Genomic DNA, 14,773 nt, shown 5'->3' with positions numbered 1-14,773 from the left:
GCTTAGTGATCTTTCTATTGCAGAAAAGCAATACTTCATTATAGGAAAACCTCAGTCATTCCAAGTGCTATACAGTGTCATACTTGATCTGTGTCATAGTACTCCCAATATTATACAGCAAATTACATAGTGAAACGCTAAAGATGTGTGTAGCATTTCATGAAGAACTGCCATGAAAGTGGCAATGTTAAAAAAAAAAAAAAAATGAATCGGAGTGAAGTGGAACTCACTCATCAATACCATGCTCTATGATTTTGCTCGTCAATTTATGTCTACACACATTGCAATTTGACAGTTGAAATCATGATGCCTCCAATCATGTTTGACAATAATTACAAATATAATACAGCTGTTGTAAATCTATAGTGACAATGACAGGAATAAAGTACTTTTTTTTTAAATATTTTTTTTTTTACTAATGTGTCATGCCCTGGTCTTTACATTTTAATAGATATCAATAGTAATGGCGTCTTTTTGTAGTAACTAACTCTGCCAGGGCTCGTCTGTGTTTTGGATAAACGCTGAAAATGAGGTCTATGGTAAACACAGGCTTTGGAGATCATGTTTTGTTCTATGAGGATCTTCAACTGTTTATGTAATCAAAACAAGCACATAAAGGCTTTCCTAATTCATAAAGATCACGTTAACATATCTTCTAGAACATAACATATAAGATCGCCTAAACCTGAGTTAAACACTGAAATAAGGTCTAAAAGGTTATCCCAAAACCCTATTCTTTCCCTATTAATTCCCCACCTCCCCCATAGGAATGGCCGAACGAGCAGAGGTAACTTATTTCCGTTTTTTAGGACTATAAACTGAGAAACTCGATGCCACTTCAGATTGGACCATATTCATGCCCTCGTTTAGTCCAATGTTGACATCACTCTGATAACACCCACTTTGAAGTAGGAGTGCTGGCTATTTATGCACCAGGTACATAAAGTTATAAAAAAAAAAAAAGGAGTATCCTTTGATCTACTAACAACTGGGTATTGAGGGATGGCATTGGCATCTTGGGGTACGTGCCGATGTGCGCGTTCTCAAATGAAGATTTTCTTTCACGTCTTGTAAATATACAGATGATGCCTTTACAGAGTTGTGAAAGTAGTGAACTACAATTTTATAATTTATTCCTATTATTTTCTCACGATGTGGTGTCAGAGGTATAATACGAACGTGGATGGTCAATTTCCAGCACGTTACGTAATGTTAGTCTGCCTATGCTTTTTGCCTGCCTTTGTTACTAAAGAACTGGCTCATCTGACGTCATCACAGAGCTCCAGGAAGATTGCAGTGCTCATAACCACTGGTTCCAGATCAGCTAACAGAACACCTATTTTAACTGTGTTGGTGGTAGCTATTCTGCAACAAAGTAAAGGCGACTCAGGTCAGTTTTGGTACGCGGATGCGCGCACGTCCGAATGTTTGGAGGGAGTGTGCGTGTTCGATTGACTGTCATATGCAAGCCACCCTGCTCACAGGCACGATGTCTGAAGCTGCTGCTGCTGTAGCGGAGAATAACGGAGACGCTGGAATAAATGGTATGATTCGTCGAAATGCTTAGCTATATTTTACTGTTATTGTTTATTAGAAAACTTGTCAGGTAATTTGAATCATTGTCTTTTGATACTTTACTATTTGACTTTGAGTGTATAAACAATATCTAGTGAGTTTTGGGTTGGTTTTCTACGTAGTCATGGAGAAGGGTTGTGGAAGGACCTACATTGTGCTATTCCTGTTTTCTGTATTGACAGTATCATGGACCAATGTGATTTTAAGAGGCGGTATAAACCGTAAGATTGATCAACAGTAAAACCAATCGTTGATGCACGCGGTGCTGAATAGGCGGGATAAAGTGGATGTCAACAAGACGAGATGGAATATGTCTGAGAGCTCAAAAATGGAGTTAGGTTAACGTTAGATGTTCCTAAATTAACATTTTAGTGCACATACCCGAGTTTTGAGGAAAGTATTACGAAAACCTAACGAAACATACTTGGAATATATTAAGTGTTTTTATTAAATGCATAGTCAGCTAATTGTGTAACAGTGTAATAGATATGTCTTCTTGCCGTGGATGTAAACATAGCAAACTGACCTAGTTAATCTGACTATGGGTTTAAATATAGACCAGCAAAGAGTAGCCGATAAAACTACACGTGCACCTCTAAGCACACCTGCTGCACTCAGTCTGGTCAATTTGTATGTAGCAGCCTGATACTTCTGGGTAGCCTGCTACTGTGAAAATAATAATACAATATGATCAGTCTAATGAACTGTTATACCAGGTATATGGTCATTTGCTTGATTATAGGTGTATTCACTATCAACCCCTAACATCAATTTAAACACAATTTAGTGCTGAACAATTTAGTGATATTTTTGGGGGTAGTTCGGTTATTAAAACATAATCATGGTTTTCGATTTTGATTTTTTTATACATTCTATGTATTATGAAATAATGGAAATTCCAAAGAACAAAATAATGAACATTCAATTACCAGAACATTACAACTATTCCATTGCCTCTGTCAGGTCCACATTAGGTAGACATCGATAGAAAAATATGAAATTACAATGAAACAAAATAGTCTCTTATTTCTATTTGGAAAGTTAGATTAGCTGTATCGCGCAAGTTAAATGTGCCGCTACTCCTGTTTTTCGGGTTGCATCTTCCCAGGTCCTGGTAGGGTAAGCAAAACTCTGTGAGTTGTGTGTACTGTCAGTCTGTCACCCAACAGCCTGTGACCTATGGGTCAGAGTGCAAAATTCGCCCAGCTCTCCTCTACCTATCCCTTTTATCGGAGGATATTGGGATTCCTTGTCTTGTGCTGATTTAGCCCACCAGCTAGTGTGTGTGTGTTGGCCACCGTAGCCTGGCGCTAACCTTTTCAAGATATCCGCCACTGCTTTGCTCGTTATCAATGCCCACCGGGCACTAGTCATCCTTCAACTATTTAAAACTCAACCGGGTCACTTCCCTAGATAACCGCGTCTAAGAAGGTTGTTAGCCTAGCCAGCTATAAAACATGCGATTCAGATTGCATCCCTTTCCCCTAGCTTGTTTACTAGATGCCACTGTGTGTTGTCAGCTTGGTTTACCATAAATAAGCCTACGTTTAAACATAATTTTTCTGCTCCAGCCCTGTGGTCATAGTTAGGCTCACCTGAAATTATTTGCGGGTGCTGTACAACTCCTGCCAGATTATTGTAGCTCTCTACCTTTACTGTGTATTGTGGTAGCTGTTTTAATACATTCTCCAGTTACTATTGTTAGTTAATTTGATTAATCTGTATATTGCATAAGAAATATGTTATATTTATGTCCTTTTTAACCGTCACGTTCTGAGCTGAGAGAACACCGCATCACCATGATGCTGAGCATTCATGGCTGTTCCTCTTGTGGAGCTGAACTACAAGTAGAAGATGGTCATGACCTGTGCCCTGCTGCCTAGGCGTTGGCCACCTACATGAGGCCCTTTCAGACCTCTGCATTAACTGTGCCATCCTGCCTGTGAGGGAAGCGCGGCTAGGCAGAGTTGAGGCATCTACACCGTTCAGTGTGCCACCTTCACCGGCTTTTCTTACAGACCTTCAGAGATGCTGGGCCAACCCGTGGGCTCTGGGCCAACCCGTGGGCTCTGGGCCAACCCGTGGGCTCTCGCCCACCACACCAAAGCTAGTAGGATGCTATCTGCCATGCGCGACGCAAAACATTGGCTGGACCATATGCCTAAAGTGGATGAATGCATAGCAGAGCTGATGCTCTACCCCAGATGAAGCCCTGAAGGATGATGCCCGCTGCCCCAGACCTCCGTGCAAGGCCACAGATGAGCTACTGTCATGGTTCTACGACACAGCTGCCCACATTGGGAACTCTCTCTGTGTTCATGCTAGTACAGAACAGGATGCTCCAGCTAGACCATGCAGACCTGAATCTCTGCAACCAGACCTGAATCTCTGCTTTTGAGTTCATGACCAGAGAGCTAGGCAGACTGATGTTCACCCTAGTTGTGACTCGTCACCAGGTCTGGCTTGCCCAAGCCCCAATGTCCAATAACTCCAGACGGACTATGAGAAAGCTCCCAGTGGTCCCGGGACTGCTCTTTGACCCTGCGGCAGAGTGGGCCATCAAACATAGAAAACAGTTGAGTCAGGCTACACTGCTGTGGAACCCAGAAACCAGGCATCACAGAGTCATGGCAGAGGGAGGCCTGACGCGTGTGAACCTCGCCGCTCTTCCCGACACACGCCTTTGGCCCTACCACCAGCCTAACACGTGCTTGCCAGCCCCAGACGGCAATGCAGCCAACCCCCAACACCACAAATAGGCGTGGGGAAACGGCTGTGGCGTTTCCCCACTGGCGGGGGTCGGCTGTCTGCCGATTTACCCAGCAGCACTTGACCTACTGGGCATCCTACTCCTCAGACCCATGGGTGGTGATGACCCTCTCACAAGGGTACAGGCTGCAGTTCCGACAACCGACCCCCACCATTCTCAGAGGTCAGAATGTCTTCAGTCACAGACCTCCTGAAAGCTTGCATCCTCAACCAGGAGATGACATCTCTCCTGGAGAAGGGCATGATCAGAAAAGTAAAAGTATCAGAACAGGAAGATGGCTTTTTCTCAACCTATTTCCTGGTTCTGGATTTAAAACTGGTCAATGTTTTCCTAAAAGTTCTTTCACATGTTGCGGACGGTTTATGCTTTCCAGACCGTAACCGCAGGGGAATGGTTCACGTCCCTCGATTTTAAAGGATACTTATGTTCACATTCCTGTGTTAAAGGAACACAGGCGTTTTTTGTGGTTTGCCTTCCAAGGCCAGGCATACCAGTTTGTGGTATTATCCTTCGGCCTTTCCCTGGCTCCTTGCATCTTCACAAGATGTGTGAGCGCAGCCCTCACCTGCAGGGGATCTGCACTCCCTCTCGAGAGAGTGCGGCCGATGGCACAACGCTGACACTGACACACGTCACCACACTGGGTCTTAACGTGAACAACGAACAGAGCAACTTCACACCAAGCTAAAAGGTCACCTTTTATTGGCTTGGCTTTGAACACCTGCACTATGAGGGCATGTATAACACCTCAGCGCGTGGACAGCAACTTTTGTACCTGTTTCCTCCAGCATCTTCACAAGGTCCTTTGCTGTTGTTCTGGGATTGAGTTGCACTTTTCACATCAAAGTACATTAATCTCTAGGAGACAGAAAGCGTCTCCTTCCTGAGTGGTATGATGGCTGCGTGGTCCCATGGTGTTTATACTTGCGTACTATTGTTAGTACAGATAAACATGGTACCTTCAGGCGTTTGGAAATTGCTCCCAAGGATGAACCAGACTTGTGGTGGTCTACATTTTTTTTTTTCTGAGGTCTTGGCTGATTTATTTTGATTTTCCCATGATGTCAAGAAAGAGGCACTGAGTTTGAAGGTAGATCTTGAAATACATCCACAGGTACACCTCCAATTGACTCTAATGATGTCAATTAGCCTATCAGAAGCTTCTAAAGCCATGACATCATTTTCTGGAATTTTCCAAGCTGTTTAGAGGCACGGCCAATTTAGTGTATGTAAACTTCTGACCCACTGAAATTGTGATACAGTGAAATAATGTGTCGAAACAATTGTTGGAAAAATGACTTGTGTCATGCACAAAGTAGATGTCCTAACTGACTTGCCAAAACTATAGTTTATTAACAAGAAATTTGTGGAGTGGTTGAAAAAACTAGTTTTAATGACTACAACCTAAGTGTATGTAAACTTCCGACATCAACTGTACATTCGTAACTTCCGTTCTAATTCATACCTTTCAGACCGTCAGTACGGTTGAAAGTATGGATGACTCATACCAACAAGGTCGTGAGGAATAGCACAACTAACCTGAATGCGCCAGTGCCATTGGAAGAATGGTAGACCCCATGGTATGGCTGGATACGATGTTGACCTTGTAAAATCTTGAGAACGTGCGTGGTGACGACCAGGTAGCAGCTGCACATATCTCATTCAAGGGGATGTCTCTCAGCGAGGCCCAGAGGACCGAGTGACTTATCAAAACTTCTGGGACAGGGAGCCCTACACCCTTGTAGGCCTGAGCAATGACATCCACAACCCAGTGTGAAAGCCTCTGCTTTGACAAGGCAAGGCCTTGTGCGTGGGTTGCAAGGGGAGCAAAAGGCATGTTTATCAGTGTCACACATACAATGCCTCTAGAGGAAGTACACAGTCAGCACTGTGTTGACCTCCCTTTATGGGGGCTGCTGGGTATGGGCAGATGTGCTAGAGCATTGCCAAGCCCTGAACTGAGTGAGTTGGCATGCTGTGCTATTTCTGGACACAGTGACATGTGGAAAGTGCAGAATGTTTTTCAGGACACAGTAGGGCCTTTCATTCGGAAGTTTGAGCGTACATGTTGAGTCAGTTACATTCCAGCTGCAGTGCGAGCCAGGGAGGGAACAAGGTTTGTTATTGTTAGACAGAGCTTACTCACTCTGCCTATAAATAACTAGATACTCATTTTTGCTGTGTAATTCTCAGAATTGAGGAAAGCTTTATGTCTACTGCAATGCCATTGTCTTGGATAGGATATCTCAGTCCCATCCACACAATGGGTATATTCAGTTTACCTTACTCTTCTCTGGTGATTATGTGAGTCTTTGGAGCCATTGGTTAGGCTATACATACTGGTTCTTATTACCATAAGATATTTGTTTCCATACAACAGCTGATAACAGCTCCACGAAAGCAGAGCGAGCAGCAGCCAGAATGTTCGGCTCACCGCTGGCGTCATGACAACCTTGTTTAGGCCATGGAGCACTGACAATGGACTGTCGACAGTGGCTTTGCTCAGGCTGCTGTGTAATCCTCGGGATGAGTCTGGGGTGCTGAGTTGGACTTGGGGGAGGGGTAGGGGCTGCTGTCATTCAATGTCTGGCCAGTGAAACTGACTGAGAGACTAAGTCAGCTAGGCTGACTGTCACATGACCAGTGTGTTTACTCTCTCTGCTATGAGATCATGTGCTCTGCTTGTGAACCCTAGCGTCCTAACTTCTGGGAGTATGTGAGACATTTTAAGATGGGGAAACCAGAGCGAGAAAGAGACTGGATGTCTCTCCAGTGTCTGTGACTCCCTATAATTTGTATCCTAGTTGTGATTGGCAGTCTCCCCTGCCTGGGCTCATGTAGTAACATGGATCAGCCAGGCTAGGCCATGGCTTGTATATCACAGCAGGTGCTGTAAACTGACAGCACAAAGAGGTATTCACTATCCTGTCATCATGCAGTAATCGAGACTAACAGAACCACTGGCTTAGGTAGGGGTAAAGGTCCAATGCATTATCTTAATATGAAATCATTTCTGGGTAACAATTAAGTACCTTACTGTGATTTATTATAATTTTTTTAAATGGTCAAAAAGAAACAAAAACCTTCATAGCAAGGACCAATTTCTCAAGCAAGAACTTTGCTAGGACTGTCTGGAAGTAGTCTGAATGAGGGGTTTAATGGGAGGGATATGTAACCTGAACTAGCTGTTTTTCGGGCAGAAAGGTTTGAAACTCTGTTATTGGTCTATTAACTTACTTGTGGCCATGTAACGTATGTGGACAGCCCTTCAAATTAGTGGATTCGGCTATTTCAGCCACCCGTTGCTGACAGGTGTATAGAATTGAGCACACAGCGATGCAATCTCCATAGACAAACATTGGCATTAGAATAGCCCGTACAGAAGGGCTCAGTGACTTTCAACGTGACGCCGTCATAGAATGCCACCTTTCCAACAAGTCAGTTCATCAAATTTCTGCCCTGCTAGAGCTGCCCCCGGTCAACTGTAAGTGCTGTTATTGTGAAGTGGAAACGTCTGCCGCGAAGTGGTAGGCCACACAAGCTCACAGAACGGGACCACCGAATGCCGAAGCGCGTAAAAATCGTCTGTCCTCTGGAACTGTTGTGTTGCAACAAACTGCCTCTGGAAGCAACGTCAGCACAAGAACTGTTCGTCGGGAGCTTCATGAATGAGTGTCCATGGCCGAGCAGCCGCAAACAAGTCTAAGATCACTATACGCAATGCCAAGCGTCGGCTAGAGTGGTGTAAAGCTAGCCGCTATTGGACTCTGGAGCAGTCTGGAGTGATTAATCACGCTTCACCATCTGGGTTTGGCGGATGCCAGGAGAACGCTTCCTGCCCCAATGCATAGTGCCAACAGTAAAGTTTGGTGGAGGAGAAATAATGATCTGGGGCTGATTTTTATGGTTCTGGCTAGGCCCCTTGGTTCCGGTGAAGGGAAATCTTAACGCTACAGCATACAATGACATTCTAGACGATTATGTGCTTCTAACTTTGTGGTAACAGTTTGGTGAAGGCCCATTCCTGTTTCAGCATGACATTTCCACCGTGCACAAAGCGAGGTCCATACAGAAATGGTTTGTCGAAATCGGTGTGGAAGAACTTGACTGGCCTGCACAAAGTCTGACCTCAACCCCATCGAACACCTTTGGGATGAATTGGAACACCGACTGCGAGCCAGGCCTAATCGCCCAACATCAGTGCCTGACCTCACTAATGCGCTTGTGGCTGAATGGAAGCAAGTCCCCGCAGCAATATTCCAACATCTAGTGGAAAGCCTTCCCAGAAGAGTGGAGGCTGTTATTGCAGAAAAGGGCAAACCAACTCCATATTAATGCCCATGATTTTGTAATGAGATGTTCGACAAGTAAGTGTCCACATACTTTTAGTGTATATCGCCAGGTGATGTCACCAGGCAGGCCAAAACTCCATTCCACCTAAACAGACACATTTCAGGTGGTCTTTTCAAACAGCTCTTACACTTAAAGGGCATTATCATTTTCATGGTGATAATTCACAATAACTCTAACCTGGAAATATACATACAATTTTTGTAAAACAGGTTAATCAAGTTTTTGACTACGCTGGGCCTTTTTAAACTTTGTGGTTGTGTGTCTCTGCCAGTCTCTCTGACTGTGTGTTTCTTTATCCCCCTCGTCATATCGTTCTAGGTATAATGTCTTTTGAAGGATGTTTTTTAATCATTAGGCTATTAGTTCAACATAGAGGCACAATTTGCCATGGTCTGCAAAACATTTTGACAGAAAACATACAATATATACAAAAACATGGAAAGTAATCATGTACATGTAATAAGTTGTGAAGTTTGATATATTCGCTAAGTATCCCAACTGACAAATGTGACCAATGTCATGTACTGTATGTACGTGTCCTGCAGGGTCCTGGGTGGAGTTGGAGATGAACAGAGCTGCGGCCGCAGCTGCGGCGGGGTTGTCCCAGTCTACCTCCACCGTTGGCCAGGCTCTGGGTCTGCTCCCCTTGCCTCAGGTGGTGGAGGAGGAGGTGGTGGAGGCCATTGTGGGGGGCCTAGAGCATGTGCCCTCCTCATCTTCCATCCATAACGGAGACATGGAAAAGATTCTACTGGACGCTCAGCATGAGTCTAGCCGCAGCAACTCTTCCTGTGACAGGTAGGGGGTGCTACAATGAGGAAGAACACAGTTCAGCTTGGCCTTGAAAAAAACTAGGTACATATAATAATAAAAATCTAGAACCATTCTTAAAAATCACCTGTAACTCTTTTCAATTCACTGTTGAGGTCACATACTAGCCCAAAATCAATGTAGATTTAATCTCTGGATTGATATAGTACTGTATGCTGTTATGGCGCTGTAAATATAATCCGTTTGCAATAGTAAACATCTTCATCACCTGTGTTTGCACAGGGTGAGGTCATTGGACTTAAATCCACTCACACCTCTGCTTTCCCTACCCTCTGAGCCATGAGGTTGCCTGCCATAAACACAGGCTTATCTGGTTGCCCGGTCAGCTGAGTTCGTCAGCTGTCAATGTGTCACCTGAGAATGTTTACCAGGAGTGTTTCTACAACAGCCTACTAATGGTAGAGTTCACAGACAGACTCATCCATCCACTTTGAGGTTGCAGGCTGACGGCAAAGTGAAAGCCTAATAGAGGCATGATTCATATGCACATTGAGCCATCAGAGGCGAGGTCTCTTGATTAATGCATTGGGAATTTGAACAAGCCCCAAATCTTTACATTTACATTTAAGTCATTTAGCAGACGCTCTTATCCAGAGCGACTTACAAATTGGAAAGTTCATACATATTCATCCTGGTCCCCCCGTGGGAATTGAACCCTGGTCCCCCCGTGGGAATTGAACCCACAACCCTGGCGTTGCAAGCGCCATGCTCTACCAACTGAGCCACACGGGACCACACCACGGGACCACACCACGGGACCACCACCAAATCTTCAACCTGGTTACTGCATACAAGTGTACATTCCTATGCACCAAGGGAGAGAAGACTTGGAGTGCAGTGATTGGCTGTGACTGTTTTTATTTTGTTGTTTGATCCTCCCCACAGTCCTCCCCGGCCTCCTAGTCCCCAGGAGGATGATCATGATGGACAGATCATCTTTGATGTGGACGTGAGCAGCAGAAGAGATGGCCAAGTAAGAGTTATTACTCGGTGTGCCTGAGCTACCTACGTCACATGTATATTTCCATGATAACATAACCTGCTGCTTCTCTCAGTCTCTTGTGAATGACAACCATAACCTTTGTTACAATGGCGATGGCGACAGGAAACACTAACCCGGTGGGTTTGAATCCATGGACACGGCAGTAGTCTCAGCTTTAGGTTCCATTACAGTTACACACACACACACACACACAAACTCTGTCAGTGGATGACATGGCAAAGCCACATTTTTATGTTGACGACTGACTCTGTGTCTGTAACCATGGCAGCCTCACACAGAGTTTATTGTATTGTATGGGGGTTCAGCCATATTATCTCTGCCTCCCCCTGTTGTCTGTACTGAGATCAGTGTCCTAATGCGCAGCATGTGTCCCTTGCAGTCAGAGGAGGATACCCTGGAGAAGGAGAGGGACATGGATATCCTGATGAAGGACTCAGACTGGGTAGCAGACTGGTCCAGTCGGCCCGAGAACATTCCTCCTAAGTGAGTGATGTACACAGTCCCATTGCCCCTAAAACATACAAGTCTTAGTGTATCTGGTCTTCTAGGTAAATCCTAGTGTGTTTGTGCATTTAGTAATACTACTTATGGCTAAATATTTCCACATGATAAGGAGAAGATGAATAATACTGTAATGAATCCACATTTCCTTGCCTGTAGGGAGTTCCATTTCCGCCACCCCCGGCGTTCAGATACACTCAGCATGAGAAAGACCGGGGCGATGAAGAAAGGAGGTGTCTTCTCTGCGGAGTTCCTCAAAGTGTTCATCCCCTCACTGCTACTATCACACATCCTGGTCCTGGGACTGGGGTAAGAGCAAACCTTGGACACATTTGCGATCAACCTCAGTTTGGCAATCATTTGTGTTATAAGTAGGATAATAGCACTTTTTTTATGGAAGTGAAAAAGCCAAGTGATGACATTATGGAAGGCTTGTTTCAACCCATCAATGGGTCTGCATTGAGAATAACATTTCCATTATTTAGCCATTAGCTGGCTAAGTAAACACTTCATTCTCAGATTAATGTAGACAATTCCTACATGGAATCTCCTGAACAGCTTTCAATGTCCTTCTGTTTATAGTTGTTTACATACAATTAGAAGAACCCCAATCAGATCCAATACATCATGTTGTTTTGTTTACTGGGAATCAGATATCCCTGGAACAAAACTGCATGTACAGAAAATTATTAGCCACTATATATATACAGTGGGGAGAACAAGTATTGGATACACTGCCGAGTATTGGATACACTGCTGAGAAAAACTAACAGGTCTGTGAGAGCCGGAATTCTTACTGGTTGGTAGGTGATCAAATACTTATGTCATGCAATAAAATGCAAATGAATTACTTAAAAATCATACAATGTGATTTTCTGGTTTTTTGTTTTAGATTCCGTCTCTCACAGTTGAAGTGTACCTATGATAAAAATTACAGACCTCTACATGCTTTGTAAGTAGGAAAACCTGCAAAATCGGCAGTGTATCAAATACTTGTTCTCCCCACTATATATATGTGTGTGTATATGCTCACTCGCGCACTTCCATGCATATTTCTGTATAAACCAGCAGAGGCTCTGTGGTGGCAGCATATAGTGGGCAGCTGCAATGCTCGAGCCCTGTGTATATGCCTGGGTCTAGATAGTAGAACAGCTGCTGCTGGGATGGATGGACACCTGCTGCACCACACCCTTAACACACACTTTGACAGCACACATGACACGGCAGGGACAATCCACAACTCCATCTATCACTTATCAGCCGACTAGTTAATGACTCTGGGTGTAACTGCTCTCTCTCCCCCTCAGGGTGTACATTGGGAAGAGGTTGAGCACGCCCCCTACGAGCTCTTTCTGAGCAAGAAGCTGAACGAGTGCCTGCGGGAAAAATTACGCTGTTGTATGAAGAATGCCCTCTCTCCTCAAACTATACCTCTCCTTTTCCCCCTCTTTCTCTCTCTGCTTTCTCCCACCTAAAGCATTTCCTCCTCCTGTAACCTACGCGGACCTGAAACGTGCTGTGTTCTCAGGACAGATGCGTTGCCTCCAGCCCCCTCCCCCTTCCTTCCTCATTTGTATTAGCTTTTCAAGGAAAAAGTGAGGTCATGTTCCCTTTTCCTCCTGTTTTGGGTGTAATTGTTTATAAAGGGTGTTTTGGGGGGGAAGGGGGCAAAGCATAAAACCAAACCAAACTCTTCTACACACTAGCTCCAGCACTCTGTCATGCCTGGTACAAGAAAGAGCTGTCTGCCCCACAGATTTACAAGATAGAAGTAGCCCAAGATTGTGCCATCTACAACGGTGGTTGGGTGAATCTCTCAAGCCCGTCACTTGACCCTGAAAGGGTCTAACTAATTTCAGAAAGAAAGAAGCTAACCTGAAAATGTGAGCATGCCTTTGAAAGTAATCATTTTGTCTATAACTATAAATACAATTTACTGTAGATGTTATGGTCTTTTAAAAAATATTCTTACCACCATAATAAAGCCGGAGTTTTGATTAAGGGTGTTACCATTGTGGCCATGTCAAATCCACAACCACCAGATGCTGTGCATTGGAGAGAGTGCTTGGCCTGCCAGATGAGATGTATCCAGTACATGTCATTGTCTTGTTTCTGTCTTGAGTTCTTTACGACATATCATGGGCCTAGTCATTTAGGCCTGGTTCAATGGGTAAACCTCTGATATGCCTGCGCAACTGTGACAGGTCATCTTACCACCTTACACACTTGTACAGCATACACGCAGACATTTAAGAATGAGTTTATGTAGGTTGTTAGTCCAGCTGGAGATTAACCCTGATGTTTCACCACACTGATAGTTGGAGTCCAGAGGCAGATTAGTTTTAGAGGCACAACCACATGGACAAATTCAAGCATGCTCTGAATGTCACTGCGACCTACAGTACGTCACAGTGCTTAAAGAGGGACCGCAGTGTTTCAAAGTTGAGATTTAAGATTAACTTAAAATGGGGCTGTTTGTACTAACACTCCACCGCTGGATATTGCTGACATCAACCTCTTTATTTCCCTCTACACAACTGCCAAAAGGAACTGAGGTCCACCTTGAACCTCAACTCTTCTCAGTAGCCACGTGCCTCACCTCTGTTCCCAAGACTCCATTGTGGTTCTGTTGGTCAGTGTATGTCTGTGATCTGACACCGGGGCTACTCTATGGTTTGTTTCAGTGAGTTTTATTGTCTGTATTGTGATGTTGGAGTCTGAATGCACAGAGCAGGAGGTATAGCTATGATAAGACTGAACTCATCAGAGATTTAATGAAGATTTTGTTAGAAATATACACTTTGCAGGGCCCATTTTGAAAAGGAAAGATTAAAAATGATTCCCCTCAGACTGCTATGATAACAATAGTTATTGTAATCATACACATCCTTTTGATTTAATTTTGTTTTTTCCCCTCATTGTAAAATGGAAAAAGGTTTTGTCATTAAAATTTCCTCAATCAAGCTGAATTGTTAAGAATTATTTTGTATTAGTTTCACTTAACTATGCAAAGGGAAGGGATCACCTCTTTCCCACCAAGGTGCATGAATTGAGGAAAAAAAGTGGATAGGAGATTCAGCAACTCTTGCAGGACAAGAGTTGCTGAATGCTTTAAGTGTATTAAGTAGAAACAACATGAAAGGCTTCTGGCCTTCAGGGTTTTTTACCTGAAGAAGGCCAAAAGATGTATTGCGTTGGTTCTACTTTTGACTGATTACCTAGAAACACACACGGACTAAAATGCATAATCTCACACTGTATCAGATCAGAGCCAGCAGGGAGAAGGGAGGGTGGTATGGCTACTAGCCAGTCCTCATACCTCAGCCTATAACATGCAGTCAGTTCTCATATTCCAGAGCCTTAAAACACAATGTTTAGCTGAGTGTGCCTGCACAGTCATTTGTCATGCAATGGAGCTTGTCCTGTCACTGAATGTCCCCAGGGAGGCCACAATCCTGGTTCGGCTGACTGGCACTTCAAATCAAACTTTATTTGTCACGTGCCGAATACAACAAGTGTAGACTTTACCGTGAAATGCTTACTTTCAAGCTCTTATCCAACAGTGCAGTTCAAGAATTAGAAAATACTTACCAAGTAGACTAAAATAAAAAGTTATAATAAAAAGTAACGCAATAACAATAACGAGGATATATTCAGGGGCACCGGTACCGAGTCGATGTGTGTGGGTACAGGCTAGTTGAGGTAGTCTGTACATGTAGGTGGGGGCGAAGTGACTATGC

At 44.0% G+C, this 14,773-nt stretch overlaps 1 protein-coding gene across 1 annotated transcript; it reads left to right on the top strand.

The window, feature by feature from the left end:
• The first annotated feature begins 1,264 nt into the window (after window positions 1-1,264).
• Window positions 1,265-13,996, top strand: LOC120025777 (BCL2/adenovirus E1B 19 kDa protein-interacting protein 3-like). Its single transcript, XM_038970419.1, has 6 exons — window positions 1,265-1,544; window positions 9,244-9,496; window positions 10,415-10,502; window positions 10,912-11,015; window positions 11,193-11,342; window positions 12,341-13,996. Exons 1-6 carry the CDS (start codon window positions 1,409-1,411, stop codon window positions 12,387-12,389), a joined length of 780 nt encoding a protein of 259 aa, XP_038826347.1. The 5' UTR covers window positions 1,265-1,408; the 3' UTR covers window positions 12,390-13,996.
• Window positions 13,997-14,773: the final 777 nt, after the last annotated feature.

The sequence above is a fragment of the Salvelinus namaycush genome, chromosome 31 (assembly GCF_016432855.1).
Source record: "Salvelinus namaycush isolate Seneca chromosome 31, SaNama_1.0, whole genome shotgun sequence".
Lineage (NCBI taxonomy): Eukaryota > Metazoa > Chordata > Actinopteri > Salmoniformes > Salmonidae > Salvelinus > Salvelinus namaycush.
The sequence above is the reverse complement of the archived record's forward strand: the minus strand, read 5'-3'. Positions and strand labels throughout refer to the sequence as shown.

What these genes read in the sequence shown, in the direction of transcription:
- LOC120025777 (XM_038970419.1), top strand. Translation starts at nt 1,409, where the DNA reads ATGCGCGCACGTCCGAATGTTTGGAGGGAGTGTGCGTGTTCGATTGAC. An exon ending in AGCAACTCTTCCTGTGACAG is followed by an intron (nt 9,497 to 10,414) that starts GTAGGGGGTGCT and finishes TCCTCCCCACAG; the next exon opens with TCCTCCCCGGCCTCCTAGTC. An exon ending in CCCGAGAACATTCCTCCTAA is followed by an intron (nt 11,016 to 11,192) that starts GTGAGTGATGTA and finishes CCTTGCCTGTAG; the next exon opens with GGAGTTCCATTTCCGCCACC.